General features: G+C 69.9%; 11 protein-coding genes and 2 non-coding genes across 13 annotated transcripts; 7 read left to right on the top strand and 6 right to left on the bottom strand.

The window, feature by feature from the left end:
* Nucleotides 1-8: 8 nt before the first annotated feature.
* V1510DRAFT_366341 (xaa-Pro aminopeptidase-like protein) lies at nucleotides 9-1,681 on the bottom strand (the record flags this gene model as incomplete). The annotated part of the gene is made up of 4 exons (XM_066931262.1): nucleotides 9-296; nucleotides 326-1,149; nucleotides 1,179-1,211; nucleotides 1,243-1,681. 4 exons carry the CDS (start codon nucleotides 1,679-1,681, stop codon nucleotides 9-11), a joined length of 1,584 nt encoding a protein of 527 aa, XP_066788469.1.
* Nucleotides 1,682-1,775: 94 nt separating this feature from the next.
* V1510DRAFT_t161 lies at nucleotides 1,776-1,853 on the top strand. Its single transcript has one exon. It is a non-coding gene; the product is annotated as a tRNA-Gln (tRNA).
* Nucleotides 1,823-3,090, top strand: V1510DRAFT_418039 (WD40-repeat-containing domain protein). Its single transcript, XM_066934066.1, has 7 exons — nucleotides 1,823-1,965; nucleotides 1,995-2,123; nucleotides 2,155-2,202; nucleotides 2,236-2,371; nucleotides 2,403-2,529; nucleotides 2,559-2,626; nucleotides 2,657-3,090. Exons 1-7 carry the CDS (start codon nucleotides 1,927-1,929, stop codon nucleotides 3,010-3,012), a joined length of 903 nt encoding a protein of 300 aa, XP_066788468.1. The 5' UTR covers nucleotides 1,823-1,926; the 3' UTR covers nucleotides 3,013-3,090.
* V1510DRAFT_366434 (Calreticulin family-domain-containing protein) lies at nucleotides 3,063-4,755 on the bottom strand (the record flags this gene model as incomplete). Its single annotated transcript, XM_066931267.1, has 2 exons — nucleotides 3,063-4,628; nucleotides 4,660-4,755. The coding sequence occupies 2 exons, from the start codon at nucleotides 4,753-4,755 to the stop codon at nucleotides 3,063-3,065; spliced, it is 1,662 nt and encodes a 553-aa protein (XP_066788467.1).
* A 983-nt stretch (nucleotides 4,756-5,738) lies between these two features.
* Nucleotides 5,739-6,857, bottom strand: V1510DRAFT_418035 (class II aldolase/adducin N-terminal). The gene is made up of 3 exons (XM_066934065.1): nucleotides 6,671-6,857; nucleotides 5,895-6,640; nucleotides 5,739-5,764 (listed from the first exon to the last, which is right to left on the bottom strand). Exons 1-2 carry the CDS (start codon nucleotides 6,811-6,813, stop codon nucleotides 6,106-6,108), a joined length of 678 nt encoding a protein of 225 aa, XP_066788466.1. The 5' UTR covers nucleotides 6,814-6,857; the 3' UTR covers nucleotides 5,739-5,764; nucleotides 5,895-6,105.
* A 72-nt stretch (nucleotides 6,858-6,929) lies between these two features.
* Nucleotides 6,930-7,883, top strand: V1510DRAFT_426360 (DHS-like NAD/FAD-binding domain-containing protein; the record flags this gene model as incomplete). The annotated part of the gene is made up of 1 exon (XM_066935153.1): nucleotides 6,930-7,883. The coding sequence occupies one exon, from the start codon at nucleotides 6,930-6,932 to the stop codon at nucleotides 7,881-7,883; it is 954 nt and encodes a 317-aa protein (XP_066788465.1).
* V1510DRAFT_418032 (armadillo-type protein) lies at nucleotides 7,855-9,586 on the bottom strand. Its single transcript, XM_066934064.1, has one exon. It carries the CDS (start codon nucleotides 9,244-9,246, stop codon nucleotides 7,888-7,890), a length of 1,359 nt encoding a protein of 452 aa, XP_066788464.1. The 5' UTR covers nucleotides 9,247-9,586; the 3' UTR covers nucleotides 7,855-7,887.
* Nucleotides 9,587-10,118: 532 nt separating this feature from the next.
* V1510DRAFT_136085 (histone acetylation protein-domain-containing protein) lies at nucleotides 10,119-11,699 on the top strand. The gene has a single exon (XM_066930333.1). The coding sequence runs from the start codon at nucleotides 10,277-10,279 to the stop codon at nucleotides 11,495-11,497; it is 1,221 nt and encodes a 406-aa protein (XP_066788463.1). The 5' UTR covers nucleotides 10,119-10,276; the 3' UTR covers nucleotides 11,498-11,699.
* V1510DRAFT_366322 (Spo11/DNA topoisomerase VI subunit A) lies at nucleotides 11,509-12,810 on the bottom strand (the record flags this gene model as incomplete). Its single annotated transcript, XM_066931258.1, has 2 exons — nucleotides 11,509-12,296; nucleotides 12,327-12,810. 2 exons carry the CDS (start codon nucleotides 12,808-12,810, stop codon nucleotides 11,509-11,511), a joined length of 1,272 nt encoding a protein of 423 aa, XP_066788462.1.
* Nucleotides 12,811-13,129: 319 nt separating this feature from the next.
* V1510DRAFT_418024 (60Kd inner membrane protein-domain-containing protein) lies at nucleotides 13,130-14,958 on the top strand. The gene is made up of 2 exons (XM_066934063.1): nucleotides 13,130-13,389; nucleotides 13,570-14,958. Exons 1-2 carry the CDS (start codon nucleotides 13,318-13,320, stop codon nucleotides 14,821-14,823), a joined length of 1,326 nt encoding a protein of 441 aa, XP_066788461.1. The 5' UTR covers nucleotides 13,130-13,317; the 3' UTR covers nucleotides 14,824-14,958.
* Nucleotides 14,959-16,436: 1,478 nt separating this feature from the next.
* On the top strand, nucleotides 16,437-17,778 carry V1510DRAFT_418022 (uncharacterized protein). The gene is given in 3 exon segments (XM_066934062.1): nucleotides 16,437-16,904; nucleotides 16,936-16,966; nucleotides 16,979-17,778. 3 exon segments carry the CDS (start codon nucleotides 16,532-16,534, stop codon nucleotides 17,667-17,669), a joined length of 1,095 nt encoding a protein of 364 aa, XP_066788460.1. The 5' UTR covers nucleotides 16,437-16,531; the 3' UTR covers nucleotides 17,670-17,778.
* A 155-nt stretch (nucleotides 17,779-17,933) lies between these two features.
* On the bottom strand, nucleotides 17,934-18,017 carry V1510DRAFT_t155. Its single transcript has one exon. It is a non-coding gene; the product is annotated as a tRNA-Trp (tRNA).
* Nucleotides 18,018-20,312: 2,295 nt separating this feature from the next.
* On the top strand, nucleotides 20,313-23,303 carry V1510DRAFT_349118 (uncharacterized protein; the record flags this gene model as incomplete). Its single annotated transcript, XM_066930842.1, has 3 exons — nucleotides 20,313-22,313; nucleotides 22,407-22,982; nucleotides 23,157-23,303. Coding segments are annotated over 3 exons (2,724 nt in total), but the record flags the coding sequence as incomplete, so codon positions are not given.
* Between the last annotated feature and the right edge of the window lie 481 nt (nucleotides 23,304-23,784).

Below are 23,784 nucleotides of genomic sequence, written 5' to 3'. Positions count from 1 at the left end.
CTAGCTATTTACACCCGCTCCCGACAGAGCTCCTCGATCTCGTCGACCTCCTTGAGGGCCGAGCTGCTGAGGACGATCGGCGACGCCTCGTCCACAAACACGTCGTCCTCGATGCGGATGCCGATGCCCTGGAAGTGGCGCGGGAACGCGTCGTCGTAGGGCACGTACACGCCGGGCTCGATCGTGACGACCTGGCCGTGGCGCAGCGGCCGCTCCTTGGACACGGACGGCGAGTCGTGGACGTCGAGGCCGAGGTAGTGGCCCACGGCGTGGGGGTACAGCACCGCCGCGATTTGCTGGGTCAGCGGGCGCGGCCGCGACTTACCTTGCGCGAGGCGTCGAAGCCGATGTTGCGCAGCTCGACCGCCAGCAGGCTCTCGGACCGGCGGTGGATGTCGTTCAGCGACAGGCCCGAGTCGACCGTGCACAGCTTGAGGCACTCCTTCTGGACGTTGAGCACGGCCTGGTAGAGGTCGCGCTGCGGGCCGCTGAACCGGCCGTTGACGGGCCACGTGCGCGAGATGTCGGCGCAGTAGCCGCCCAGCTGGCCGCCGGCGTCGACCAGGACCAGGTCGCCGTCGCGCAGCGGGTTGTTGTTGACCGTGTAGTGGATGAACAGCCCGTTCTCGCCGCCGCCGACGACGGGGATGTACGCCGAGTTCTCGCACCCGCCGGTGCGGAAGTGGTAGTCCAGGAACGCGTCCAGGTCGGCCTCGTGGTCGAACTCGGTCGCGTACGCCTTGTTGAAGACCGCGCCCGAGATCGCGCCGACCTCGCGCATGACCTCGAGCTCGAACGCGCTCTTGATCGTGCGCATCTCGTCCACGACCGGCCGCAGCGCGCGCACGCTGCGGCCCTTGCGCGCGTCCCGGATCGCCGCCACCAGCCGGGCCTCGGTCGCCGGCGGCTCCGACAGGAAGACCGACGCAAACTCGGACCGGGGCTTGGGCATGTCAAAGTACACCGTCGTCGCGCGCTTGGCCATCTCGGCCACCTCGTGCGCGGCGAACTTGATGTCCTTGACCGTGTCGAAGTTGAACATCTCGTCCACGATCTCCAGCCCGAGCCGGGGGCCCTCCCAGATCTCCTCGCGGTGGTTCTTCGGCCGGAGGTACGCGTGCGTCGTGTACTCGGTCTCCGAGTGCCGTTCTGCGTCAGCGGGCCCGGTCACCACTTACCGAGCGCGAAGACGGCCGTCGGCTCGTTGAGCCCTGCGGTCAGAAAAGCGGCCGGGCGGCGTACCCGTCAGGTAGAAGAAGTCCGGGTCCTGGTTGAACCCGTAGAACGCGGCCGAGCCCTTGCGGAACTTGATCTCGGCCCCGACGCAGATCGCGACCGAGCCAATTGGCAGCTTGGACGAGAGCAGCGACCGCCGGAAGTAGTACTCTTCAGCCGAGATTCCGGGCGTAACTGCCGTCAGCGGGTCCGGCGCGCACTTACGCTCGCCGTCACGGAGCCGGTGGCCGCGGACGCGGTCGCGGGCGACGCCGGTGTAGGCGCGGGCGGCGCCGGCGCCGGTCGGGGGAGCAGACGCCGGCGCGGGTGCTGGCCGCGGCCGGCCGGCCAGGCTCGCCAGGCCGCACAGCCGGCGACCTGGCGGGCCAGCCGGCCGGCCGATCCGGCCGGCCAGACGGCCAGTCCTCTGCGCGTGGCGCACGCACGCCGATACGAATCCTGCCATTAGAGCTGAGGTCCAGCGGCGTCCGAGTCGTAGTTTAGTCGTCCGCGCAGCGACCGCAATAGTGCCGGTCTCGGGATTTTTCCGGGCAGGGTTTGGTTGTGTGGTGTAGTGGCCATCACTCCAGATTTTGACGAGACTTCTGGCAACCCCGGTTCGATCCCGGGCACGACCTCTTTTTTGCGCCCGCGCACCCCAACGCCCGCACACCCCAACGCCCGCAACACGCCGCCCGCGACGCGGCACCCATGCCGTTCCCGATCCATCCAAAGAGCCCCGCGCTCAAGGTACGCCGCCGCCGGCCATGCTGACGCAGTCGCACGCGGGCCCGGTCCATGTCGTGACGTACAACTCGAACGGGCAGTACGCGCTCACCGGCGGCCAGGACAAGAAGATCCTGCTCTGGAACCCCAACACTGGCTCGCTCGTGAAGCAGTACATCTCGGTACGTGGCCCGCGGGCCGCGCTGACGGCAGCACGGCTACGAGGTCCTGGACATCGCGGTGGCGCACGACAATGCCACGGTAAGCGTCGGCGCCTGCGCGAGCTGACGGCAGTTCGCCAGCTGCGGCGGCGACCGCTCGGTCTTCTTCTGGGACGTCATGACGGCGACAGTGCTGCGCAAGCTGTCGGGCCACACGGCGCGCGTCAACTCGGTCGCGCTCAACGCGGACGCGTCCGTGATGGTCAGCGGTACGGTCTGGCCGCGCGTAGCTGACGCCAGGCTCGTACGATTCGACCGTCCGGCTGTGGGACTGCAAGTCGGGGTCGGCCAAGCCGATCCAGGTGCTGGCGGACGCCAAGGACTCGGTGGCGGACGTGCTGGTGGCCGGGCACGAGATCATCACAGGGTACGTGTGTGCGTTCGCCGCTGACGCAGGTCCGTCGACGGCACGCTGCGGGTCTACGACGTGCGCAAGGGCCAGCTGACCGCCGACCTGGTCGGGCGTAAGTAGCCGCGCGGCCCGGCTGACGCAGACCCGATCACGTCCATCACGGTGTCGACGGACGCGACGTCGCTGCTCGTGTCCACGCTGGACGACACCATCCGGCTCATGGACCGGGCCAACGGCAGCCTGCTGCAGACGTTCAAGGGGCACAAGAACAGCGAGTACCGCGTGCGGTCGTGTTTCGGCGAGAACGAGACGTACGTCGTCAGCGGCAGCGAGACCGGCCGGGTGTACGTGTGGGACTTCCTCACCGGCCGGATCGTGCACGAGCTGCGGGGCCACGCCGGCAAGGTGGTCTCGGACGTGGCGTACCATCCGCGCGAGGGCCAGCACCAGATGCTCAGCTGCGGGACAGACGGCACGGTGCAGGTGTGGACGACATGATATGGTACATAAATGGATACTTTTGTCTGCTAGGCGTACATATGGACAGGCTACTCGGCGCGGCGGGTGCGGCGGCGGGTGACGGGGCCCTCGGTCTCGGTCTCGGGCTCGGGCTCGGCAGCCTTGTCGGCCTTCTTGGCCTTGGGCGCGGGCGCGGGCGGGGCCGGGGCCGGCGCGCCCTTGAGGAGCAGCACGGTGCTGAAGAGCAGCGACAGCACGGTCACCAGCAGCACGCCCAGCGTGGCCGCGACCTCGGGGAACACGCGCACGGCCTCGATCGGGTCCTGCTTGAACGTATACGCAAACGAGTCGACGCGGTCGAGCACGTAGTCGACCGGCGCGGCCTTGAAGAGCTCCCAGTTGGACTGGCCGGTCTTGGGCGTGTCGACCGGCTTGGGCGCGGTCGCCTCCTCGACGGCCTTCTCGATCTCGAGCTTGGGCACGAAGGTCTCGTTGCCGATGGCCTCGGCCTCGGCGACCGAGTGGCCGATGTAGATGTTGTCGAACAGGATGTCGTTCTGCATCGTCCACAGCTCGAAGCCGATGGCGCCGATGGGCTCGAGGTCGGCCGGCGAGGCGTCCTCGAAGTAGTCCGGGTTGGGCACCTTGCGCGGCGCCCACTCGCCCTTGTAGTCGGGGTTCATGACCATCGGCTGCTGCCACTTGCCCTTGAACGCCGGGTTGGGCACGAGCGGCGCGGCCCAGGGGCCGCAGCCGTGGTCCTCGCAGGCCGGGTTCGGCACCAGCTCGGGCACCCACTCGCCGTCCTCCTCGTCGTCCCAGTCCTCGGGCTTGGCGGCCTCGGGGTCGGGGATGTACTCCTCGGCGGCCTCGTCCCAGTCCGCGGGCTTGGCCGCGGCCGGGTCCGGGATCTCGTACGGCGCGGCCTCGTCCCAGTCGTCGGGCTTGGCCGCGTTGTCGGGGTCGGGGATGAACTCGTCGTCGACCCAGTCCGCGGGCTTGGTGTCGGCCGCGTCGTCGATCTCCGTCGGCGGCGAGAACGACGGCACGAACGCGTTCTCCGCCAGCAGCGGGCCGCCCTTGGCCGTCTTGCCGTTGATCCGGATCTCGTAGCGCTGGTCGGGCGTGATGATGAGCGTGTACAGGTTCGACAGCTTGTTGAACACGGCGCGCGGCGGCGACACCAGGTGCTTCTCCTCGTACTCGCCCGTCTTGGGGTTCTTGCGCCGGATGATCAGGTGCACCTTGTTGGTGGTCCCGCACTTGTCCGGGCCAAACATCACCTGGTACCCCGTCTTGTCCGAGAACTCCTCGGCGTGCAGGTTGGCGTTGTCCGACAGCAGCTTCACGTACGCGCCGCCGCACTCGAGCCCGTTCTGCAGCTTGACCTCGTACTGCACCACCAGCGTCTTGCCGGCGTTGTCCAGCGGCTTGTCGAACTTGGCCGAGATCGCGTGGTGCGCCGCGCGGTTCTTGAGCACCAGCCCGTCGTCGCCCTTGAACCCGGGGAACACCGTGGGCTCCTCGACCTTCCACTGGCCGACGTACGACATCTCGTCCGAGTCGTCCTTCTTGGCCGACGACGCGGCCCACCGGCCCTCCCAGCCCTCGCCAAACTGCTCAAAGAAGACTGCGCCGGGCGCGACCGAGGGCTGCTGTCAGCGGAGCGCGTGCGCCACTTACCACAAAGTCGGGGTGCTCGACCGCCGCGGCGGCCTCGTGCACGACGGCCTGGGCGGCGACCTGCGCGGCCAGCGCGGAGACCGCGGCGGCGCACGCCATCTGCTTCATGGGGACGTGCATCTTGCTTGCGTGGATCGGTGATGGATTCACAAAGACCGCGGGGGCGCGCTGTGAGTGCGATCGGCCAGATCGATGAAGGTTATATACGGTCGGAGCACTCTGCGGAGAGACGCGCAAAATAACAGGTGGCCTGCGTTGATGCCAGGTGGCATTTTCGGGGTGCGATGGGCGCGACTATGCCACAACTGCGTACGGTTTTGTGCACTTGCGGCCGCAAACGCGCTCGCCGGCCCGGTCCGTCACGGCTGGAACAGCATGGAACGGCGCTCGGCACGTGTGGCGGCGGCGCGAGCCGCACGGGCCCGCGCCGCAGCGGGTGCGGCGCGCCGCCCACGTGCAGCAGCCTGCGGCGCGTAGCTGCGGACTGCCGATGGCCCGCGGTGTAGCCGCATGGACGCAGGCGGTTTGGCGAGCCGAGTTGGGTCTGCCCGAGGGCAGCTGCCGCCGAGGAGTCGCCGCTGGAGGCTCGCTCAAGCGTGTACGCGCCTCCGGCGGCGACTCCGTCGAGGGTAGCAGCCTGCGGTTGGTGAGCCGCACGGAGTGCGGCATATAGCCGCACGGACCCGGGCCGTGTCAACAGGCCCAGTTTTCTTCTGCCCAAAGGGCAGCCACCCTCGACGGAGTCGCCGCCGGAGGCTCGCTCACGCGTGCTCACGCGCCTTCGACGGCGACCTCGTCGGAGGAAGTCGTCCCGCGAGCTGTGAGCCGCACTTCATGCGGCATATAGCCGCACGAACCCCGGGCCGTCGTAACGAGCCCGTTTTTCCTCTGCCCGCAGGGCAGCCACCCTCGACGGAGTCGCCGCCGGAGGCTCGCTCACGCGTGCTCACGCGCCTTCGACGGCGACCTTGTTGGAGGAAGTCGTCCCGCGAGCCGTGAGCCGCACGGAGTGCGGCATATAGCCGCACGAACCCCAGGCCGTCGTAACAAGCCCATTTTTCCTCTGCCCGCAGGGCAGCTACCCTCGACGGAGTCGCCGCCGGAGGCTCGCTCACGGGTATGCACGCGCCTCCGGTGGCGACTCCGTCGAAGGCAGCCGCCCTGCGGGCTGTGAGCCGCACTTCATGCGGCATATAGCCGCACGAACCCCGGGCCGTCGTAACGAGCCCGTTTTTCCTCTGCCCGCAGGGCAGCTACCCTCGACGGAGTCGCCGCCGGAGGCTCGCTCACACGTGCTCATGCGTCTTCGACGGCTACATCGTCGGAGGGGATCGTCCTGCGAGCAGTGAGCCGCACGGCGTGCGGCATATAGCCGCACGGCCGGCCGCCACAGCCGGCACGGCTCCCTCGCAGCCGCGTCTACGCACCCGGCCAGCACGCGTCAAAGATCTATTCCGGCTTGTACAGTCCCATCTGGTACATCTTCACGGCCAGCTCAAGCAGGTAGTCGATCGCCTCGTTGTAGACCTTGGCCTTCCACACGGTCTCGCCCCACACATAGATGCCGTGAGACCGCACGAGCACGGCGGTCGCGCCCGGGTAGTCGACAATGGCCTGCTCGAGCGAGTCCTTGAGGTCCTCCTCGTGGGCAGTGTTCTCGATGATCGGGATCACGAGATCGTCAAAGCACGAGAGGTAGCCCGGCTCGGTGATCTTCGGCAGCGCCTTGATCTGCTCGACGTTGGAGATCTTGAACGTCTTCTTGCAGACCAGCGACATCAGCACGGCGTTCTGCGAGTGGGTGTGGATGCACGCGCCCGCGCCGCGGATCGTGTAGGCGGCCAGAAAGAGCGGCGTGCAGGCGGACGGCTTGAGCGCCAGCGGCCGCCGGATGTACTGCTGGCTCTCGGCGTCCATGACAAACATGTTCTCGGGCACGATCCGCTCCTTCTGCACGCCAGAGGGGGCCAGGAAGATGTGCTCGCTGGCGTCAGCGCGGTCGCCGAGGACTTACCCGTCGCGGATGCTGATGCCGCCGCCGGTGCCGGTGACCCAGCCATTGTTGTAGAACAGCCGGCAGAGCTCGCAGATGAGGTTGGCGGGGTGGTTCGGGTCGTGCGACTGCACGAGGGCGTCGGCGTTCATGTCGGAAACCATTGCGGAGAGCGTCGGCGCCGTCGGTGGCCGGCTTTGTGTGCGGCGGGCTCTTTGTCGATGGCGACATTGTTACCCGGCTATCACGAAACCCGCGCGCACCGCCGCAGGCCAGCCCCATGAACAAGCTCCGGGTGCCGTACAACATCAAGGACCTGCCGCCGCGCACGCTGCCGGCAGGCGCGACGACGCTCGCCGCAGCCGTCGCCGCCACGGCGGACTTCCTGCGGCCGGCCACGGGGTCCACCGCGCTCATCACCGGCGCCGGGGTGTCGGTCGAGTCGGGCATCCCCGACTACCGCGGCCCGGCCGGCATCTACACGAGCAACAAGGCGTACCGGCCGATCTTCTACTCGGAGTTTGTCGGCAAGCACGCGTACCGGCAGCGCTACTGGGCGCGCAGCTACCTGGGCTGGGCGACGGTGCGCGACGCCCGGCCGAACCGGGTCCACCGGCTCGTCGGCGAGCTGCACCGGGCCGGGTGGATCGCCAGCCTGGTGACGCAGAACGTCGACGGGCTGCACGGGCCGTTCGTGGACGACGTGACGAACCTGCACGGCTCGCTGGCGGACGTGACGTGCCTGGGGTGCCGGACCAAGGTCCCGCGCGTGGCGGTGCAGGCGCAGCTGACGGCGCTGAACCCGTCGTGGGCCGCGATGGTGACCGCGGACGTGGTCGCCACGCTCAAGAAGAACCCCGACGGCGACCTCGAGCTGCCGGCAGGGGTGTCGTACGAGGCGTTTGCGTACCCGAGGTGCGGGACGTGCGCCGGCGTGCTCAAGCCGGACGTGATCTTCTTCGGCGAGTCGCTGGACGAGGCGGTGCGGGCCGAGGCGCAGCGCAAGGTCGGCGCGGCCGACAAGCTGCTCGTCGTCGGGTCCTCGCTCGCCACGTACTCGGCGTTCCGGTTCCTCAAGGAGAGCAAGGCCGCCGGCAAGCGCGTCGGCCTGATCTCGACCGGCGCCGTCCGCGGCGAGCACGAGTGGCTCGACGACGGCGACCTCCGGGTCAGCTTCAGCGCCGGCGACGTGCTCGAGGGCGTCGTCGCGGCCAGTAGAATACAGATTGACTAATACATCACGGGCTGGCGGCCAGGGCGGCCTGCGCCGCCAGCGCCGTCTTGAGGTGCGCGCGCAGCGCCTCGGTCAGCGAGCCGAGGCCGATGGCCGTGAAGAAGTTGACCGCGAACCGCGTGTTCTGCAGGCTGTCGCGCGGGAAGATGCCGGCCAGCGCCGGCTGCAGGTACGGCTCGGCCAGCGTCTTCTCCACGCGGCGCAGGCCGAGGCTCTCGACCATGTCCTGGAACAGGATCTTGATGTAGATGCGCGACGACGCCGTGGTCTCGTCCTCGTTGAGGTGGATGCACTCGAGCACCTCCCACGGCAGGCCCTCGGAGCACAGGCAGTGGCCGAAGAACCGGCCGATGTTGCGGATCTTGTTGGTCTCGTACCGGTGGATGGTCTCGTAGTAGCTGCGGAACGCGGTCGCAAAGAGCTCGGCCCAGTTGCGGTTGAGCTTGCAGAACCGCTCGCCAATCAGGCCGTAGAACTTCATGTACGTCTTCTCCTGCGAGCAGCACTCGACGATCATGTTGACGAGCTCGATCTCCTGCCCGGGCGAGAGGTTGATCTTCATGAGCTTGTGGCAGCACTCCTCGAAGTCCATGCTCGACCGGATCGTGAGGTAGATGGTCTTGCGCAGGTTGACCAGGTCCCGGTTGGTCATGTCCTTGATGACCGCGCCGCCGGCGGCGGGCGCGGCCTCCTCGGGCTCGGACTCGTCGCTGGACTCGGCCTCGGCCTCGGACTCGTCGTCGCCGCCGAGGATGTCGTCGCGCAGCTCGCGGTACTTGGCCTCGTTGGCCTCGTACTGGTCGTCGAACTGGAACACGTTGAGCTTGTCGTCGACGACGAGCTGGCTCTCGAGCTCGACCAGGTGCGTGATCTGGTCCTCCTCCTCGATGAGGTCGAGCTCGGGCACGACCGCGGGGTGCTCCGCGTACCCGTTCTTGCGCACGAGGAAGAGCACCTCGATCATGTACTGCGTCCGCCGCTCGAGCGCGCCCTCGTGCAGGATCGTCCGGAACCGCTCGTACACAAAGTTGTTGGCCGCGGACGAGCTCTCGGCCAGGTACGCGCCCACCTCGCGCATCAGGCCCACCGCGATCTCGACCGAGTCGTCCGTGGGCTTGTCCAGCAGCAGCTGCAGGATCTGCAGCACCAGGATCTCGTGCAGCACCTGGTAGTTGCACAGGTGCGCCATGAACGTCGTGCTGCTCAGGCAGACCGCCTTGTCGTTGCGCCGGAACGCCCGCCGGAACTGCATCACCAGCCGCGACACCAGCAGCAGCCCGACCTGGGGCAGCTTGGTGTTGACGATCGCCACCAGCGCCGCGTACACGGGCGTGAACGGCAGCGACGCGGCCTGCGCGCGCATGATGCTGCGGGCAAACAGCCCGCGCCCGCGCACCAGGTTCTGCCGGAAGATGTCCTGCGCGATGTCGCGGATGTTGGCCTTGTTGGCCTTGTTGATCAGCCCGTTGATGCCCTTCTTGAGGTCCTCCCACGCCAGCCGCTGGTAGTCGGCCGTGCTCTTGTCGGTGACGAGGGCCTGCAGGGCGCGCAGCCGGGCGGGGGGGATGTAGGTGCCGCCGGAGCGCAGCTTGAGCAGCTTTTCGAGCTCAGCCTTGGGGTCCAGCGGCGGCGAGTCGCGGCGACGCGGCGCGGGCGAGCGCGACCGCGGCCGCGGCGACCGCGACGGTGTCCGCGACGGTGTCCGCGACGGCGTCCGCGACGGTGTCCGCGAAGGCGTCCGCGAAGGCGTCCTCGACACCGCCCGGCCCCGGCCCCGCGGCGACCGCGAGTACGGCCGGCCCCGGCCTGCCGGCGACCGCGACACCGTCCGGCCCCGCTCCGGCGACCGCGCCCGGCCCCGGTCCCGCCGCGGCGAGTATGACCGCGATCGCGATCGCTCAGGCCGGCGCCGGTCCGCCCGCTCCGGCGTCACCGACCGGTCCCGGCCCCGCCGCGTCTCGTGTCCATCGCGCCCATCGCGCTCGTCCCGTCCGCGCCGCGGCGACCGCTCCGGCCGTCGCGTTGGCCGCTGCGGCCGCACGGCGGCGCTTGAAATTCCGTGGCCCGATTCATCCATTGTGGCCCAACACCGTTCGAATCAGCGCTCTCGCTGATCGTGGCCTTGCTGAATCGCCCGCTGGCTGTTCGTCTCGTGCAGCACCGGCCTCGTCCGCCTGATGTCTGATGCGATCGTGGCCGTTCTATCGGTGCGTTGCGTGGAAGAAATTTTCTTAACCGTGGAATTTTTGACGCGGGCGATCACGCAGCCACGCCAGGCTTCTCAGCGGCACAAACGCGGCAGCCGGCGGCGATCGCGGGCTCTACAGGTCCACAGACGGTGAGTCCAGCCAGCGGGCGGCCGGCGGCAGCCGCAGGCGCGCACACGGCGACGGATGGCTAACGGGTGCGCAGACATGGCCGACGACAGCTTCTGGAGCGAGTGCCTGGCGGACGTGCTGCCGGCCGCGGACGCGCCGTACCGCATCAACCACGTGCGATCGCGGGCGAGCAAGGCCGTGCAGCTGACGCGGGCGGCCGCCAAGGCGGACGAGGACGCTGTGCACCCGACGACGCACCTGGTCGTGCTTACGGCCGGCGACGTCCACGTTTACGCGCTCGAGGCGCTTGTGTACGACAACCGCGACTGCACGACCGTGTTTGTGGCCAAAGCGGACTCGACGGGGTACGGCGCGGGCCTGCGGCTGGCCGAGGTGACCGCGCGGGTGGTGCGCGCGCTGGTGGAGGCGGTCAGCCGGCCGGGGCTGGACACGCGCGTGTGCCTGTTTGCCCGCGCGCAGGCGCAGTACCTGTTCCCAAACTCGGCCAAGAACAAGGCCAAGCACGTCCTCGGCGACCGCCAGCTGATCCGGTGGTGGGCGCGGGCGCTGACGCCGGTGCTGGCCGCGTTCGAGCCCCCGGCGGCCGCGCGGCTGATGATCCCCGGCGAATCCGGCCCGGAGGTGCGCGCGTTCTTCCCGCCGCGGCCGGCGGACGCGCGGACGTGGTGGGACGAGGGCGAGATCTTCGGCGGCCAGGCGGCGGCGGCGCCGGCGCTGCAGTGCGTGCCGTTTTTCCCGGACGACCCCAAGTCGCGGTTCCTCGAGAGCCTGATTGCCGAGCACCGCGCGCAGACCAGCGCCCGCCAGTTCTTTCTCGAGCTCGAGACGCGCCAGGAGTTCCGGCTGGGGTTCGTGGTCGGCCTGTTTGGCGTGGCCGGCCGCGTGGTCCGGACACGGCCGGCGCCGGCAGCGCCGCTGGACGAGCGCGCGTTTGCGCGGCTGCACGAGTGCATGACCACGTCGGACTACGCGACCCGGGCTGGTGCCGCGAACGCGACGGCCGAGTTCGCGGCCGCTGTGCCGGCCGCGGCGGTGGCCGAGGTGCGCGGGCGGCGGCCGGCGACGCAAGCGGCCGCGACCGCGCCGGCGCCTGCCGAGCCCACTGTGCTCGGCGCCGGTCTTGTCCGGCGCAAGCCCACCGCCGTCGACGACCTTGTCCGGCGCAAGCCCGTCAACACGCTTGACGCCGGCTTGGTCCGGCGCAAGGACAAGGACAAAGCGCACCCGCCGCCGGCGGCCGACGTCAAGGACGCCAAGCGCGCCCGCAACGTCTGATGTACATATATTCACACGGCCATGGCCACCCGGCGGCCAATATAGTCTACGATCTCGGTCGTGCCGTGGCCGACCACGTTCATCTCGGCCTTGACGTTCAGCACAAGCATTCGCTGGAGCTCCTGCCGCAGACTGGCCGCGTCCGCTGCCTGCAGCCACGGCCGCTGCAGCAGCCGGCACGCCTTGGCACGGTCGCGCGCGGTCAGCGGCGCCTGGCCGGCCGCAAAGTCCGTCACGGACGCGCCCAGCCACGTCAGCGTCCGGCACGTCAGATCGCGTTCGTGCGCCAGCGACCGGCTGCCGTAGCGGTACGTGCACAGGATCTCGATGCCGTACGGGTCGGCGTCGACGACGCACAGAACCGGCACGTGCGGCCGGTCGGCCGCGAACCGGTGCAGAAACGCCCGCGTGGCCATGTCGGGGTATCCGCGGCCGGTCAGCACCAGGCCACCGCACGCGGCGGCGCCGAGCCCGTGGCGGCACACACTGCGGAACACGGCCTCCTTCTCGATCACGAGCACGTACGGCACCGGCGGCAGCTCGCCGGCCGGCGGAATCAGCTGGACCTCCGGCTCGCCGTCACCGTCGCCGAGCACGTGCAGTAGTCCTTTCTGCGCGGCCACCACGCCCAGGTCGTTGCGCGACAGCAGGAGCGACTTGGCGATGTCGTCGATGCACTTGTCGACGATCGCCTGGTTCTTGAACAGCCCGACGTCGCGGTAAAACACATCGCGCTTGGTCATCGACGCGCCCTCGCTGAGCGTCGTGTGCAGCACATGCAGGATCTTGAGCACCATGGCTGCGTCAGCGCGTTCGCAGAGCTACCTACCGAACCGCCGCGACTCGGCGAACGTCGTGCCAGGAAAGCCGACCGAGCTGCGCCTGGACAGCACGTTGGCGCAGATTGTGCGGCTCAGCACGTCGTACGTGAACGCGTCTGCGCTGTGTCGCTGGCCGATCTGCATGACTGGCCGCTCGCCGCGACAGATGGCTTGCGAGAGCTCGGCTGCGATCTGCTCAATGCTGGCGAGGACGGCCTGGCGGGTACTTTCGGGGAGCTTGCTGAGCGCGTGTTCGGGCCGGCCAGTGAACGGGACGGCGGTATGGGCGGCCGTCACCGTAGAGACGCCGGCAGCGGGCCTGCTGCCGACGGGCCGGTCACGCTTGGAGCCTGCAGGCCGCTGGAAAGGCTTTTTTGGGGTATCAATCGCGGAGCAGGCAGCGGTTTCTGTCTTACATGTGGAACAGTCGGTAGAGGCCGTTGTGGCCAGGGTATCTGAGGGCTGCGAGCGCGTCGACCGCAGATTGTGCATGCTCAGCAACGGTATCGAGGGTATAAGGACAGGGTGCCAGTGTTGCAGCCGTGTCTGTGGGCGGTGGTGCGGTGCGCTGTGCGGCCGCGGGATGTATCAAACAGTCTATCAAACAATCTATCAAGCGCTGTATCAAGCGGGCGCTCGGACATTCATGCGCACCGCCTCAGTCAAGCCCCACCAGCCACTCGCTGTGAGCCGCACGAGCCGCACCAAGCGCGCCGAGCCGCGTGCCGGTCCGTTGCCTGCCCCCCTACGGTTCCAGATGGACCCAGCGGTCTCGCCGCGCCTGGAAGCGTTGGCGATGACGGATGGCTCCCCGCGTTTAACTGGCGCGTTGGCCGATGGGACAACGCCTCGGGCGCGCAAAAAAATTTTGGTGCGAAAATCCGCACGAAAAGTCTTCACGGCGGACTTCACAATTCGCGAGCGCAGCCTCTCCAGCAGCTGCAGAAGGGCCAGAATTGCCAGCAGACTTCGCGGTGACCAAAATCCGGACAGTATAGGATGTCGTACAGAGCTGGGCAGCGGATGCTGCTGTCCCGGCTGGTGTCGGCTCAACGGATGAGTGCGCCCAGGGTGAGTGCGGACGGATGAGTGCGGCCGCGCGCGAGCGGAATCTCGTGCCGACGCCGGTGCCGAGATGTAGCCGCGCGTCAGGTGCCGCGCCCGGCCGGTTGGTCCGGCCGGGGCGGTTGGCGAGCGATTGGCGAGCGATTGGCGACAAGTCGAGCCCGACCGGAACAATGCTGACTCCAGGCCGCGACAATCGCCCGGATGGCCCGTCCCGCCGGCGCCATGGTGCTTGGCACCGGAGTGCGCACGGCCGTGCCCGTCGGCTTGCAGGCGCGCGAGCTGTCGCTGCGCTTCTGGCGCAAGAAGAGCGAGCCCCCAGCCGAGACATCCGAGACTGTGGCGGACGCGGTAAAGGACGCCGTCGAGCCCGTCACCAGCACGCCCTCGGCCGCCGAGGACGTGGTCGAGACGGCCAAGGCGGCGGCGGAGTCGGCGAGCGGTGCCGTGGCCGAGTCGACCTCGGCTGTCGCCGGGGCCGTTGCAGACACGGCCCAGACGGCCGTCGCGGCCGTCTCCCAGGCCGCCGAGGTCCTTTCCAGCGGCCCGTACGTCCAGACGGTGTCGCTCGCCAATAACTGGTGGTGGCCGCCGGACTTTTTCGTGCACATCCTCGAGTTTGCGCACTACAACCTGCAGCTGCCGTGGTGGGCAGCCATCGTCGGCGTTGTGCTAGCGCTCCGTGTGGCTATGTTCCCTGTCTTCCTCAAGATCTCGGACAACCAAGCCAGGATGGCGGCGGTCCGGGACGACCTCAACCGGATCACAGAGGGCTTCCAGAGCGCGGCCGACTCGGCGACCAAGCAGAAGTTCATGCTGCGGCGGCGGCGGCTGATGGCCAAGGCGCGCATCAGCAACATGTGGCTGGTGGCGCCGATCCTGTCGATTCCGATCTTCATCGGCGTGTTCTCGGCCGTGTCGCGGCTGGCGAACGCCGACGCCGGACTCGGGCTGGAGCACCAGGGCATCTTCTGGTTCGAGAACCTCAAGCAGACGGACCAGTACTTTGGCCTGCCGATCCTCGGCGCGATCACCAGTTTCACGTCCGTCAAGCTCGGTGGCGAGTCGGGCGCAGTCAACTCGACGACGGGCCTGGCCCGCCGCGTGATCCTCGTGGTGGCGCCGGCGGCGACGTTCCTGACTGGCCTGTACCTGAGCTCGGCGTCGTCGTTGCTGCTCGTGACGACAACGCTTTGGGTGACGCTCCAGGGCGCGGCCCTGCAGAACCCCGCGTTCCGGAACCTGTTCCGGCTGACGCCGTTCCCCAAGATCGTGGCCAAGGCCGCAGCGAGCCCGGCGGCCAAGTCGCCCAGCTTCCGCGAGCGCTACGCCAAGTTCGCCGAGGGCGAGAAGAAGAAGCGCGAAGCGGCGGCGGCGACTGCGCCCAAGGCGGCCGCGCGCACGCTCTCGACGCCGGTCCGCCGGCGCCCGCGCGAGTAGCGCCGGGCGGCTCATGTACATACTCAATGCAGCCTTGGGCTGGGACCATGACGTCGGTGCCACCGCCTGCCGCTTGCCGGACCGGGTCCCTTGCCGGGCCGCGTCCCTGACGCCAGTGCGGGCGGCGGTAGCGCCAGGGCGGCCGGCGCCATTGGCTGCAGCCGTCGGGTGCCGCCGACGGCACCGGCCATGGTGGGCGAGCCGCACCGTCAGCTGACGCCCGGACTGGTACGCTAGTGCGGCGCTTGCTCCAACGTGCATGGTCGTGCAGGCTACTGCACCGTTCTGCATACACCTGCAGATACGAACCCTACGGGCGCCGCCCGGCCACGCAGGGCTTATCTAGCGCGCAGTCGCGAGCGCCTTCCCCGCTAGAAAATGCAGTCTCACGAACCCGCCGGAGGATGTTCGCACACTAGAGCGGTCTAAAAATACTTAACTTTTTATGACGTCTATTTGTGGTGGTTGCCGCCAAGCGCAGCGGGGGCCCGCGCCGGTGATGCGCCCGCCGGCCCGGGCGCCGGGCGCAATTGCGCGCCGACAGCACGGCTGCAGCCCGACCGTGCGCCATGCGGCCGGCCGGGCCGGGGCGCGGCCGGGTCCAACAGGCCGGTCGCGCTCAGCCGTACGGCGTAGTGGTGCGGCGCTCGCGCTAGCCGCACGTAGCGCGCGCGCGCTCTCTGTGTGACGCGATTGGCTGCATCGTAAACAGAGTTTGCTAAACCAGGCAACGCCGTTTAGAGTTTTTCTGGGCACGGCTTGGGCTACCATATGAAACTCTATTCGTGCGGCTCGCGGGCCGCGTGCGCGGCTGCCGGCCGCGGCCGTGGCTGCAGGCGTGTCGGCAGCCGCTGTCGCCCGGTCAGCGACCGTCTGCGTGCGGTGGGATGCTGTTGCGCGGGCGTGCCCGGCGGCAGGGTGGTGTGAGCTCGGGGCTATGACGTTAGAGCGCCATGAGACGAGTACGGGCACTAAGCCCAACGCGGACACCCGTCGGCCGGGCGCGCCAGCCTCGGCCAGCACCACCCTCGCCAGATCGCGGGCGGGGCTCTCGCGGTCCCCGGCCGTGCGCCCGGCGCTCGGCGCGCACGCGCGTGCGGCGGCGCCGTAGCCGTGAGCCGGACCGCGGGCACCCGCCGTCGGCTGCAGAGCACGAACGCGGAGTGCGCATGACGTAGCTGCAGAACTCTATCACAGGCGACAACGCCGCTAGCGGGGCCGCACCGCAGAAGCGTTCCGAGCGGACTGGGCCGTTCGCGAGTCGGCGGTCGGGAGGCCCGCCGACTGGCCGGCGGATGGTGCCCACCGGCCGCAGGCGACAGGGTCGGCGGCGCCGGCCCGCGCCAGATCGGGCCATGCCGGGCAGTTTGGACGCGATAGCGCGCACTAGCCGGCGTCGGCGGTCGTTTTCCGGGGGCGCCAGGGCGAGGCAGTTCTGGCGGGGCCGCTGGCCGGGCCTAGCAGACCGCTAGGCGCGGGCTAGCCGTGCGCTAAGCAGCGACTGGGCCCATGATGTAAGAGTGAACGAAAGTCCACAGGCACGAGCGTAGCCGGCCGCTAGCCAGCGGCCAGCGGCCAAGGCGCACTACACCGCGCGGGCGCCGGCGATAGGGAGTTTTTTTTTGGGCCCGAAAACCTTGGGCGAGAATATATATACCGCAGCCCCCTGCTGGTGCTGCCCATCCGCTGCAGACCCCCCCGTGCCCGAATGCGCAAGATCGAGCCTACCCACTCCGCCGTGCTGTTCCAGCTGCGGTCGGCGCCCGCCGGCCGCGACCGCAAGCCGGTGACGACGGCGCCCGCGTTCGCGTGCACGGTGTCCAAGACGACGGGCCTGCCGGTGCTAACTGGCGGCGTGCATGACCCGATGGCCGCCATCGGGCGCGCGTACGCGGCCGCCGGGAGTACGGGCGTGGCGCTGCTGGTCGGCGGCAAGGTCGTGCGCACGCGCGAGCAGCTCAACCGGCTGATCGCGATGGGCCGATTCGGCAAGGTCGCTGTGTCGGCCGACGCGCCGGACGCGCGCCGGACGGTGCCTGTTGGTCGTCGCAAGAAGCTGGCAGTGGTCGATCTGCTCTATGGTAAGTGTGCGCGGGGGCGCGCTGACGACAGCGGACACGTTTGAGCTTGAGGTGCCGCCGCTGGTGCCGTCGTCGCGGCTGTCGTCGTCGTCGTCGTCGTCGTCGTCGTCGTCGTCCATCAGCTCGCTGTCGTCGACGTCGTCGCTCCCGCCGACGACAGGCCAGACGCTCAAGCCGGAGGCGCCGTCGCTGCTGCGCCGGTTCGTGCTGCGCCCGGCATACCGGCCGCTGTTCGTCACCGACGTTGTTGGATGCGACATGCCGGGCGCGGGCCCGGCCGACACGGCAGCGCTGCTGGCCCGGCTGGCCGCGTCGGCAGCGCTGGCAGCCGACGCTCGCACCGAGCCGCGCTACGAGACGTTCGACGCCCTGGCTGCGCTCGACGCATCGGACCCGCTGGCCGCGCTGGCGCGCCTGCCGCGCGTGCCGCCGCTGCCCACGACGGGCCTGATTCTGCCGCGCGCGGTCGAACCGCTGCGTACGCGCACGGCGCCGGCGCCGGGCTTCTCGTACCAGGGCTGCTACGGCGACCGGCACGCCAATCCGTACCAGTACTCGTACGTCTACGCGGGCGCGAACAACCGGCACTCGATGCAGCTTCCCCAGACCGCGCGCGCACAGGCCGCGCGCGGCCACCGCAAGCACCAGAGTCTGGGCTCGGTGCTCTACCTCGGCGAGATCGACGAAGAGGACGAGGACAACGGCTGCGACCGCCGCGAGAGCTTTGACGTGCGCCACGTGCGCCACGCGTCGGTCTACGCGTGACCAGCTCCTGTATATCACTTTTGCATTGCTCTGTATCATGGCATCTTGGGATCATCTAATTTCTAATGACTTGCGTCGACTGTTAATACACTGGTACACTGTTCGATTAGCGCGGGCGCGGTGGCGGGCCCGGGCGGCACGGCTACACGTGCGTGTGACCGAGTGACGGCTGTGGCGCGCCGTACGCTGGCGCGTGTGATAGATGGCGTCATGGAAGCGACGCACGGCTGAGTGAGCCGCACGGCGTGCGGCGCGGCAAAAAAATGACACGGACAGGAATTGAACCTGCAACCCTTCGATCGCCGGCGCGAACTGGAGTCGAAAGCTCTACCATTGAGCCACCGCATCGGTCTGCAGAACAAACGGCCGTGCGCACATTAGACCGCGGCGGTGGGCAGCCGCCGCTGCGACACGGCGTGGCGTGGCGGACGGCGTGGCAGCCGACGCAGAGGCGGCCCGCAGGCGGGCTCATCGGCACACACCGCAGACGCCGCCGACGTCGCGGCTGCGGCTGCGGCGGCGCCCACCGGCGTCTGCGTCCGCCATGCGGCCGCACGGCTGGCGATTGCGTGGCGACATGCCGGCCGGTATGCCGGCTAGTATGCCCGCCCACCGGCATGCCCGCCAGGATGCCTGGCGGCACGCCCCACGGCGTGCCTGTTGCCGTGCCTGCTGGCGTACTAGGTGTGGCCAGCCACTGTTATCCGGCCGCAGCCTGTTGCGCGCCCTCTTGCACGCTGCCGACACGGCGCCGGCGCGCCCTCTGGCGCGCTGTCCGGCACGCTCTCCAGCACGCCCTCTGGCGCGCCGCCGGCGCACGGTGACTGGCCACACACGCCTAGCGTGTCGGCCCCGGTCTGCAGCAGACCGTGCGGCCCACCGGCCGCCACAAAGCTTGTCGCGCCGCGCACCGGCGGCCAGACACGATCTCCGGCGGCGACGCGCCGTCCGCGACAGGCGGTGCGGCTCACGCCCCCACGCCCAGCCACCGCGGGCTGGCCAGGCGAGCGTACCCAGCAGTGCGTATCGAGCGCGGGCTGTTTGCTACGGCGAGGCGCTAGTCCGCCGCAGCACGCGCAATGCAGCCCGGAATAACTAGCCGCTAGCCGTAGCGGGCTAGCGAGATGGGACTCCGCGTGGCCAGCCAGCCACACAGCCACAGCAGCGTCGCACCAGAGCGCACAGCGGCGCACCGCGGGCCCGGCCGGCTGGCCGCGCCGGCGCCGTGGACCCGGTGCGCGGCCGCCCGCGGCGCCGCCCCTGGCGGTACGCTCACTACCAACAGGCGCGGGCTGCGGCCGCGGACCCAGCACAGCGGGCGGCCGCCGGCGCGCGCGGCCGTTTCCGTCCGCGCGCGCGCGCCTTGCCCGTTCGTCGCACCGCGCCCGTTTGGGCCGCGCGCCCTCTTCCGTCCGCGGTGTGGGCGTCCGCGGCATGCGCTAGGCGTTCGCAGTCCCGTTCGGTGCAGTTTCCGCTGCAGTGGCTCTGTGCATCGTCGCACTAGCACAGATCGGGGCCTGTTGCGCGCTCCGTGACGTCTTCGCGGGCCGTCCTATTTGACGGTCACGGTACCGGTCGCAGCTACGCACGCCAGGTACGGCGATCCCGCCGCCTAGCGCACACGCTCGTCCGCCGTGGCCCCTGTACCCAGACTCATCAGCGCTAGGCGGGTACGTACCCGAACCTTATTTGATCTTCTTGCGACAACTCTCCTGCTCCATCCGCTAAATGTGAACCTTACGTGGGAGTTTTTATTGCCTCGCGCAAACTTCTCTGCCGTCATCACCGCACGATCCACGACCGCCGGCCACGAAGCACGCCCGACAGACCGCGGCCGACAGCCCGACCGCCAGTGTCGGAAGATGCGCGCCTGAGCGCCCCGAAAGCCCCCCGTCCAGCCGCGTCCGGATCTCCGGTCCCCGGCCCCGGCCACGAGCCGACACTGAACAGACTTCGCGGCCGAGCAGCTAGCCGAGCGCCGGCAGCTGTCGCGAGCGCGCCGCGAGCCGCGCGACGAACGGCCAAGCGTTCCGCGTCGGCGCCGTCAGGCACGCCGCCGACCGATAGACCGCGCCGCCGCTCCGCCGGCAATTGTGCGCGGCCGCCGCCGCGGCGAACACCGGCCGCACCGGCCGCGCCGCGTCTGGCTACCGCTAGGCTCGCTATCACCGTCACGGCGGCTACCGCTAGGCCGCCCGAGAGACTGCGCCCGCCGGCGGCCGCTGCCGGGTGCCCGTGCGCCTTTGTCCGGCTATTGACCGGGCCCGCGAAATGAGCCCGCCTACAAGCGACCCCTGCCGCACGTCCGCCGGGCCCGAGCTGCTGGCCGCGGACGCCGCCGGCGCTGCCGGCGGCGCCCGCCGCTATATGTGCGCCGCCTGCCGGACGACCGACTGCCCGCACACCCGCCCCCGCGTCCTGCGCCGCTCCGACCGAATCGTGTCCTCGCCGCCGACCGCGCGCGCGTCCGCCCGTCTGCGCGCGTCCTCGGCCTCTCTCCCGCCGGTCGCCGTGCCGTCGCTGTCCGTGGGCGGCCCGTCCGACGCCGACCTTGCGTCCGTGTTTGCCGCGCTCACGCCGAGCGACCTCTCGCTGCCGCTGCCGGCGTGCGACTCGGCCTTTGGTCAGCGCTCGCCGCTGCTGCCGCCACCGCTGGCGCTCGACCGGCGCTCGCTCTCGCCGTACTCGGCGTCGTCGTCGCGCACGGTCTCGCCGCGGCCGCGCTCGCCCGAGCTGGCGCTTGCCCCGGACGACCGCTGCCCCACACCGTTCGCGGACCCGCCCGGCATGCGCGCCCACAGCGCGTCGCACGCGTCGCTGTCGTCGCTCTCGGCGTTCTCGCTGTCGTCGACGGCGTCGTCGCTGTGGCGCTCCTTCGCGTCGTCCCCGGCGTCGTCCGACTCGGACTCGCCGCCGTCGTCCGTGGCCTCGTCCGCGTGCGGCCCGATCCCGGGCGTCCCGCCCGACCTGGTCTTCCCGCTGCACTCGCTGTCGGCCAAGAAGCTCCAGCAGCAGTGGGCGGACGAGTTCCGGGCGCTCGAGGCCGAGTTCCACAAGTTCCTCTCGCGGACGACGGTCCACAAGGCCAACGTCCTGCGCCTGGCCGTGCTGCCGTTTCTGCGCGAGCACCGCGGCGAGCACACGGCCGTCTCGGCGTCCGAGCTCCGCCGCCGCACGGCCATCCTGCACAGCTGGTGGGCGGCCATGGTGGCCGCCCTGCGCGACCGCGCCCGCCCGGTCTCGGGCGCCGACCGCGGCGCCTACCTCGAGGCCGTCGCCGGCATCATGTCCCGCCGCGAGTGGGCCGTCGGCCCCGAGGCCGACCACGATCTCTACCGCCAGAGCCTGGCCGACACGCTCGAGTACTGCCTGGCGCGGCTCGCGCTCAAGCCCGTGCCCGTCAGCGTCTCGGTCTTCTCGGGCCAGGTCTTTGCGCGCTGCTTCTTCTGGGTGCCCGGCGTGGCCGACGTGCTGCTGCACCTGCTCGCCGTCCGGCCCGCCGACGTCCGCCGGCTCTTCAAGGCCGCCGGCCTGGCGCCGGGCCGCGTCGAGCACCACCGGCGCGCGCTCGAGAAGCTGTTCCCGGCGCACCTGCACCGGCTGGTCGCCGCGCGCGGCCTCGCCGACCGGCCGCCGCCGCCGCCGGCCGTCCCGAGCCTCTACGGGCCCTGGGCCGCCCGCTGGAACACCAACGAGAGCGACCTCTTCGCGTCGTTTCTCAAGCACTACTACCTGCTCGTGGCCAACTACCTGCCAACGGACTTTCCGGCGCGCGCCCTGGTCTGCGTGCCGGGCGTGCCCATCATCAACGGCCACATCCTGCGGGCGTTCGACTTTGTCGTCCACCGACAGAGCGACGCCATGCAGGCGACCAAGACCAAGGCGCACCGGCCGAGCACGGCCCTGCGCGGCCAGGCCGCCGACGAGAATACGAGCCTGTTCAGCGCGGTCACGACGACGACCTTCGGCTCGAGCCTGCCCCGCACCGTCGGCGCCATCTCGAGCATGAAGATCCTGCGCGCCGTGCACGAGCTGCTGACCGTCGACCTGGCGCAGTCGCCGTTCGCGACGCCGTTCCGCGCCGCCTTTGAGCTCGTCCTGCAGGCCGCGGCCGCCCGCACGAGTCTCTACGACCTGCCGAGCTGCATCGGCCTCTACGACCTTGCCGACGACGTCCTGCGCCTGGTCGCCGTCGGCAGCCACGGCGCCGCCGTCGACTGGACGTTCTGGGTGGCGGCCACGCAGCGCATGATGCTCTCGCGCAACACGCACTCGGAGGTCCGCGCGCTGACGTTCCTCTTCAACTTCTGGGAGCCCATCATGGCCCACCGCGCGGCCGGCCTGCAGTGCCTGGACTGGCTGCTGGCCGACGAGACGTGGCAGTACCTGTTCCTGCACTGGTCGGCCATGGTTCGCACGTACTACCTGCGGCTGCTGTGCTGGCGCGTGGGCCGTGTGGACGACGCGGCCGGGCCGGAGCTGCGGCGGGCACGGGCCGTGCTGCTCGACCGGCTCGAGACGACGTACGCCGAGTTCAAGGCGCACGCAGCGGCCGCCGCGCGGCCGATCGCGTGCGAGCCGTGCGTGCCCATCGCCGGCCGGCGCATGGCCATTGTCCCGAACAGCGACCCGCCGGCGGGCCTCGTCCAGACGTTCAACCAGATCTTCCCGACGATGGACGCGGGGCCCGAGCCGCGTCCCGTGCGGCGCGTGACCTCTCGCCGGCCGTCCTTCAAGCGCGCGTCCACCGCGCCCGCCCCGGCCGACCCGCCGCCGCTGCCGACCAGCCGCTACGACGTCCACGACGCCAACCTGTTTCCGTCCAAGCCGCCGGACGAGCGCGAGGGCAGCCTGCGCCGGCACGCGTCCGCCAGCCTGCTCTCGGCCAAGCCCGTTTCGGGCTTCTCGCGCAAGTGGAGGTCGTTCCGCAGCGTGTTCCAGCTCGCCGACGGCAAGAAGGACGCCAGGGCCAAGCCGGAGTCGCCGCGGCCGGCGCCGCCGGCGCCGCCGCCGCCGGACGTGCGCCGCGGCCACGCCTCGGCCTCGGACCTCGACACGCTGCGCGCCGACCGGCCGCGGCTCGACGCTCGCCGGTCCACGGCCTCGCTCGCGCCCACGCCCGCGCCTGCAGCCCTCGCCCGCACGTACCGTTTCGTGCTCGAGTTCGCCGACCCCCGCGACAAGGCCCGCGCCATGCACCGCGCCGTCCGCGCCGCGTCCCAGCCCATGTTTCTCGCCGGCACGCTCCCCGCACACACAGTCCTCCCCGCATATCCGCGGCTGCCGCGCGACCTGCTGCCCGCGCGCGAGCCCGTCTTTGACGACCTGCTCTCGCTCTCGGCTGCGCTCTCCAAGCGCCGCCTCGGCTCGGCCTCGTCCGACTCGAGCGACACCGACTCGGACTCGGACTACGACCCGACCACGGTCCGGTACTACACCGCCAACACGACCGTCACCAGCGCGACCGACGAGGTCGTGCTGCCAAAGGACACTACCAAGCTGACGTACGCCGGCCGCTCTCTCAACGAGTGGGCTGTCATCGTCGGCGAGTTTGAACAGTTTGTGCGTCTGCGCTGCACCCGCGACGGCGCCACCACCAACGCTGAGGTCGGCACTCCCGAGCTGGCCACTGAGATCAGCGCGCGCGCGTTCATGCCCTATTTTTGCTCGAAGGACAGGTTATAGATAGAGACGGTGCCTTGGAGTCTGGATCGCATTGCTTTAATCTTTTTGGTCACATGGCGCTTGGCGCTCTGTAGTGCGGTACCGCTGCCGCGAGCCCTCGGCGGGCCCAGCCCGAGGCCAGCCTAGATCTGTGCGGCTATATGCCGCACGCGGTGCGGCTCCCTGCTCGCAGCCAGCGACCCTTGACGGAGTCCCTGCTGGAGCGCGTACGCTCGTCGGAATGCGGCGTGCCTCCGGCGGCGACTCCGTCGAGGGTAGCTGCCCTACGGGCAGACGGAAATTGCGTGCATTCGAACGGTCTGGGGTTCGTGCGGCTATATGCCGCACGCTATGCGGCTCCTGCCCGCAGGGCAGCTACCCTCGACGGAGTCGCCGCCCGCGGCCCCCCCCCACCCCCCCCCCGGGCGGGGCGCCCGGGGCGCCACCCGGG

Source organism: Dipodascopsis tothii (genome assembly GCF_038497935.1).
Source record: "Dipodascopsis tothii strain CBS 759.85 unplaced genomic scaffold V1510scaffold_18, whole genome shotgun sequence".
Taxonomy (NCBI): domain Eukaryota; kingdom Fungi; phylum Ascomycota; class Lipomycetes; order Lipomycetales; family Lipomycetaceae; genus Neoaidaea; species Neoaidaea tothii.
This window is presented reverse-complemented; position numbering and strand designations above follow the sequence as displayed.

What these genes read in the sequence shown, in the direction of transcription:
- V1510DRAFT_418032 (XM_066934064.1), bottom strand. Translation starts at nt 9,246, where the DNA reads ATGCGCGCGCAGGCCGCGTCGCTGCCGTTCACGCCCGTGTACGCGGCG.
- V1510DRAFT_136085 (XM_066930333.1), top strand. Translation starts at nt 10,277, where the DNA reads ATGGCTAACGGGTGCGCAGACATGGCCGACGACAGCTTCTGGAGCGAG.
- V1510DRAFT_418022 (XM_066934062.1), top strand. Translation starts at nt 16,532, where the DNA reads ATGCGCAAGATCGAGCCTACCCACTCCGCCGTGCTGTTCCAGCTGCGG. An exon ending in AGTGGTCGATCTGCTCTATG is followed by an intron (nt 16,905 to 16,935) that starts GTAAGTGTGCGC and finishes CGCTGACGACAG; the next exon opens with CGGACACGTTTGAGCTTGAG.
- V1510DRAFT_418039 (XM_066934066.1), top strand. Translation starts at nt 1,927, where the DNA reads ATGCCGTTCCCGATCCATCCAAAGAGCCCCGCGCTCAAG. An exon ending in TCGTGAAGCAGTACATCTCG is followed by an intron (nt 2,124 to 2,154) that starts GTACGTGGCCCG and finishes CGCTGACGGCAG; the next exon opens with CACGGCTACGAGGTCCTGGA. An exon ending in GGGCACGAGATCATCACAGG is followed by an intron (nt 2,530 to 2,558) that starts GTACGTGTGTGC and finishes CCGCTGACGCAG; the next exon opens with GTCCGTCGACGGCACGCTGC.
- V1510DRAFT_418035 (XM_066934065.1), bottom strand. Translation starts at nt 6,813, where the DNA reads ATGGTTTCCGACATGAACGCCGACGCCCTCGTGCAGTCGCACGACCCG. An exon ending in GGCATCAGCATCCGCGACGG is followed by an intron (nt 6,641 to 6,670) that starts GTAAGTCCTCGG and finishes CGCTGACGCCAG; the next exon opens with CGAGCACATCTTCCTGGCCC.
- V1510DRAFT_418024 (XM_066934063.1), top strand. Translation starts at nt 13,318, where the DNA reads ATGTCGTACAGAGCTGGGCAGCGGATGCTGCTGTCCCGGCTGGTGTCG. An exon ending in AACGGATGAGTGCGCCCAGG is followed by an intron (nt 13,390 to 13,569) that starts GTGAGTGCGGAC and finishes TGCTGACTCCAG; the next exon opens with GCCGCGACAATCGCCCGGAT.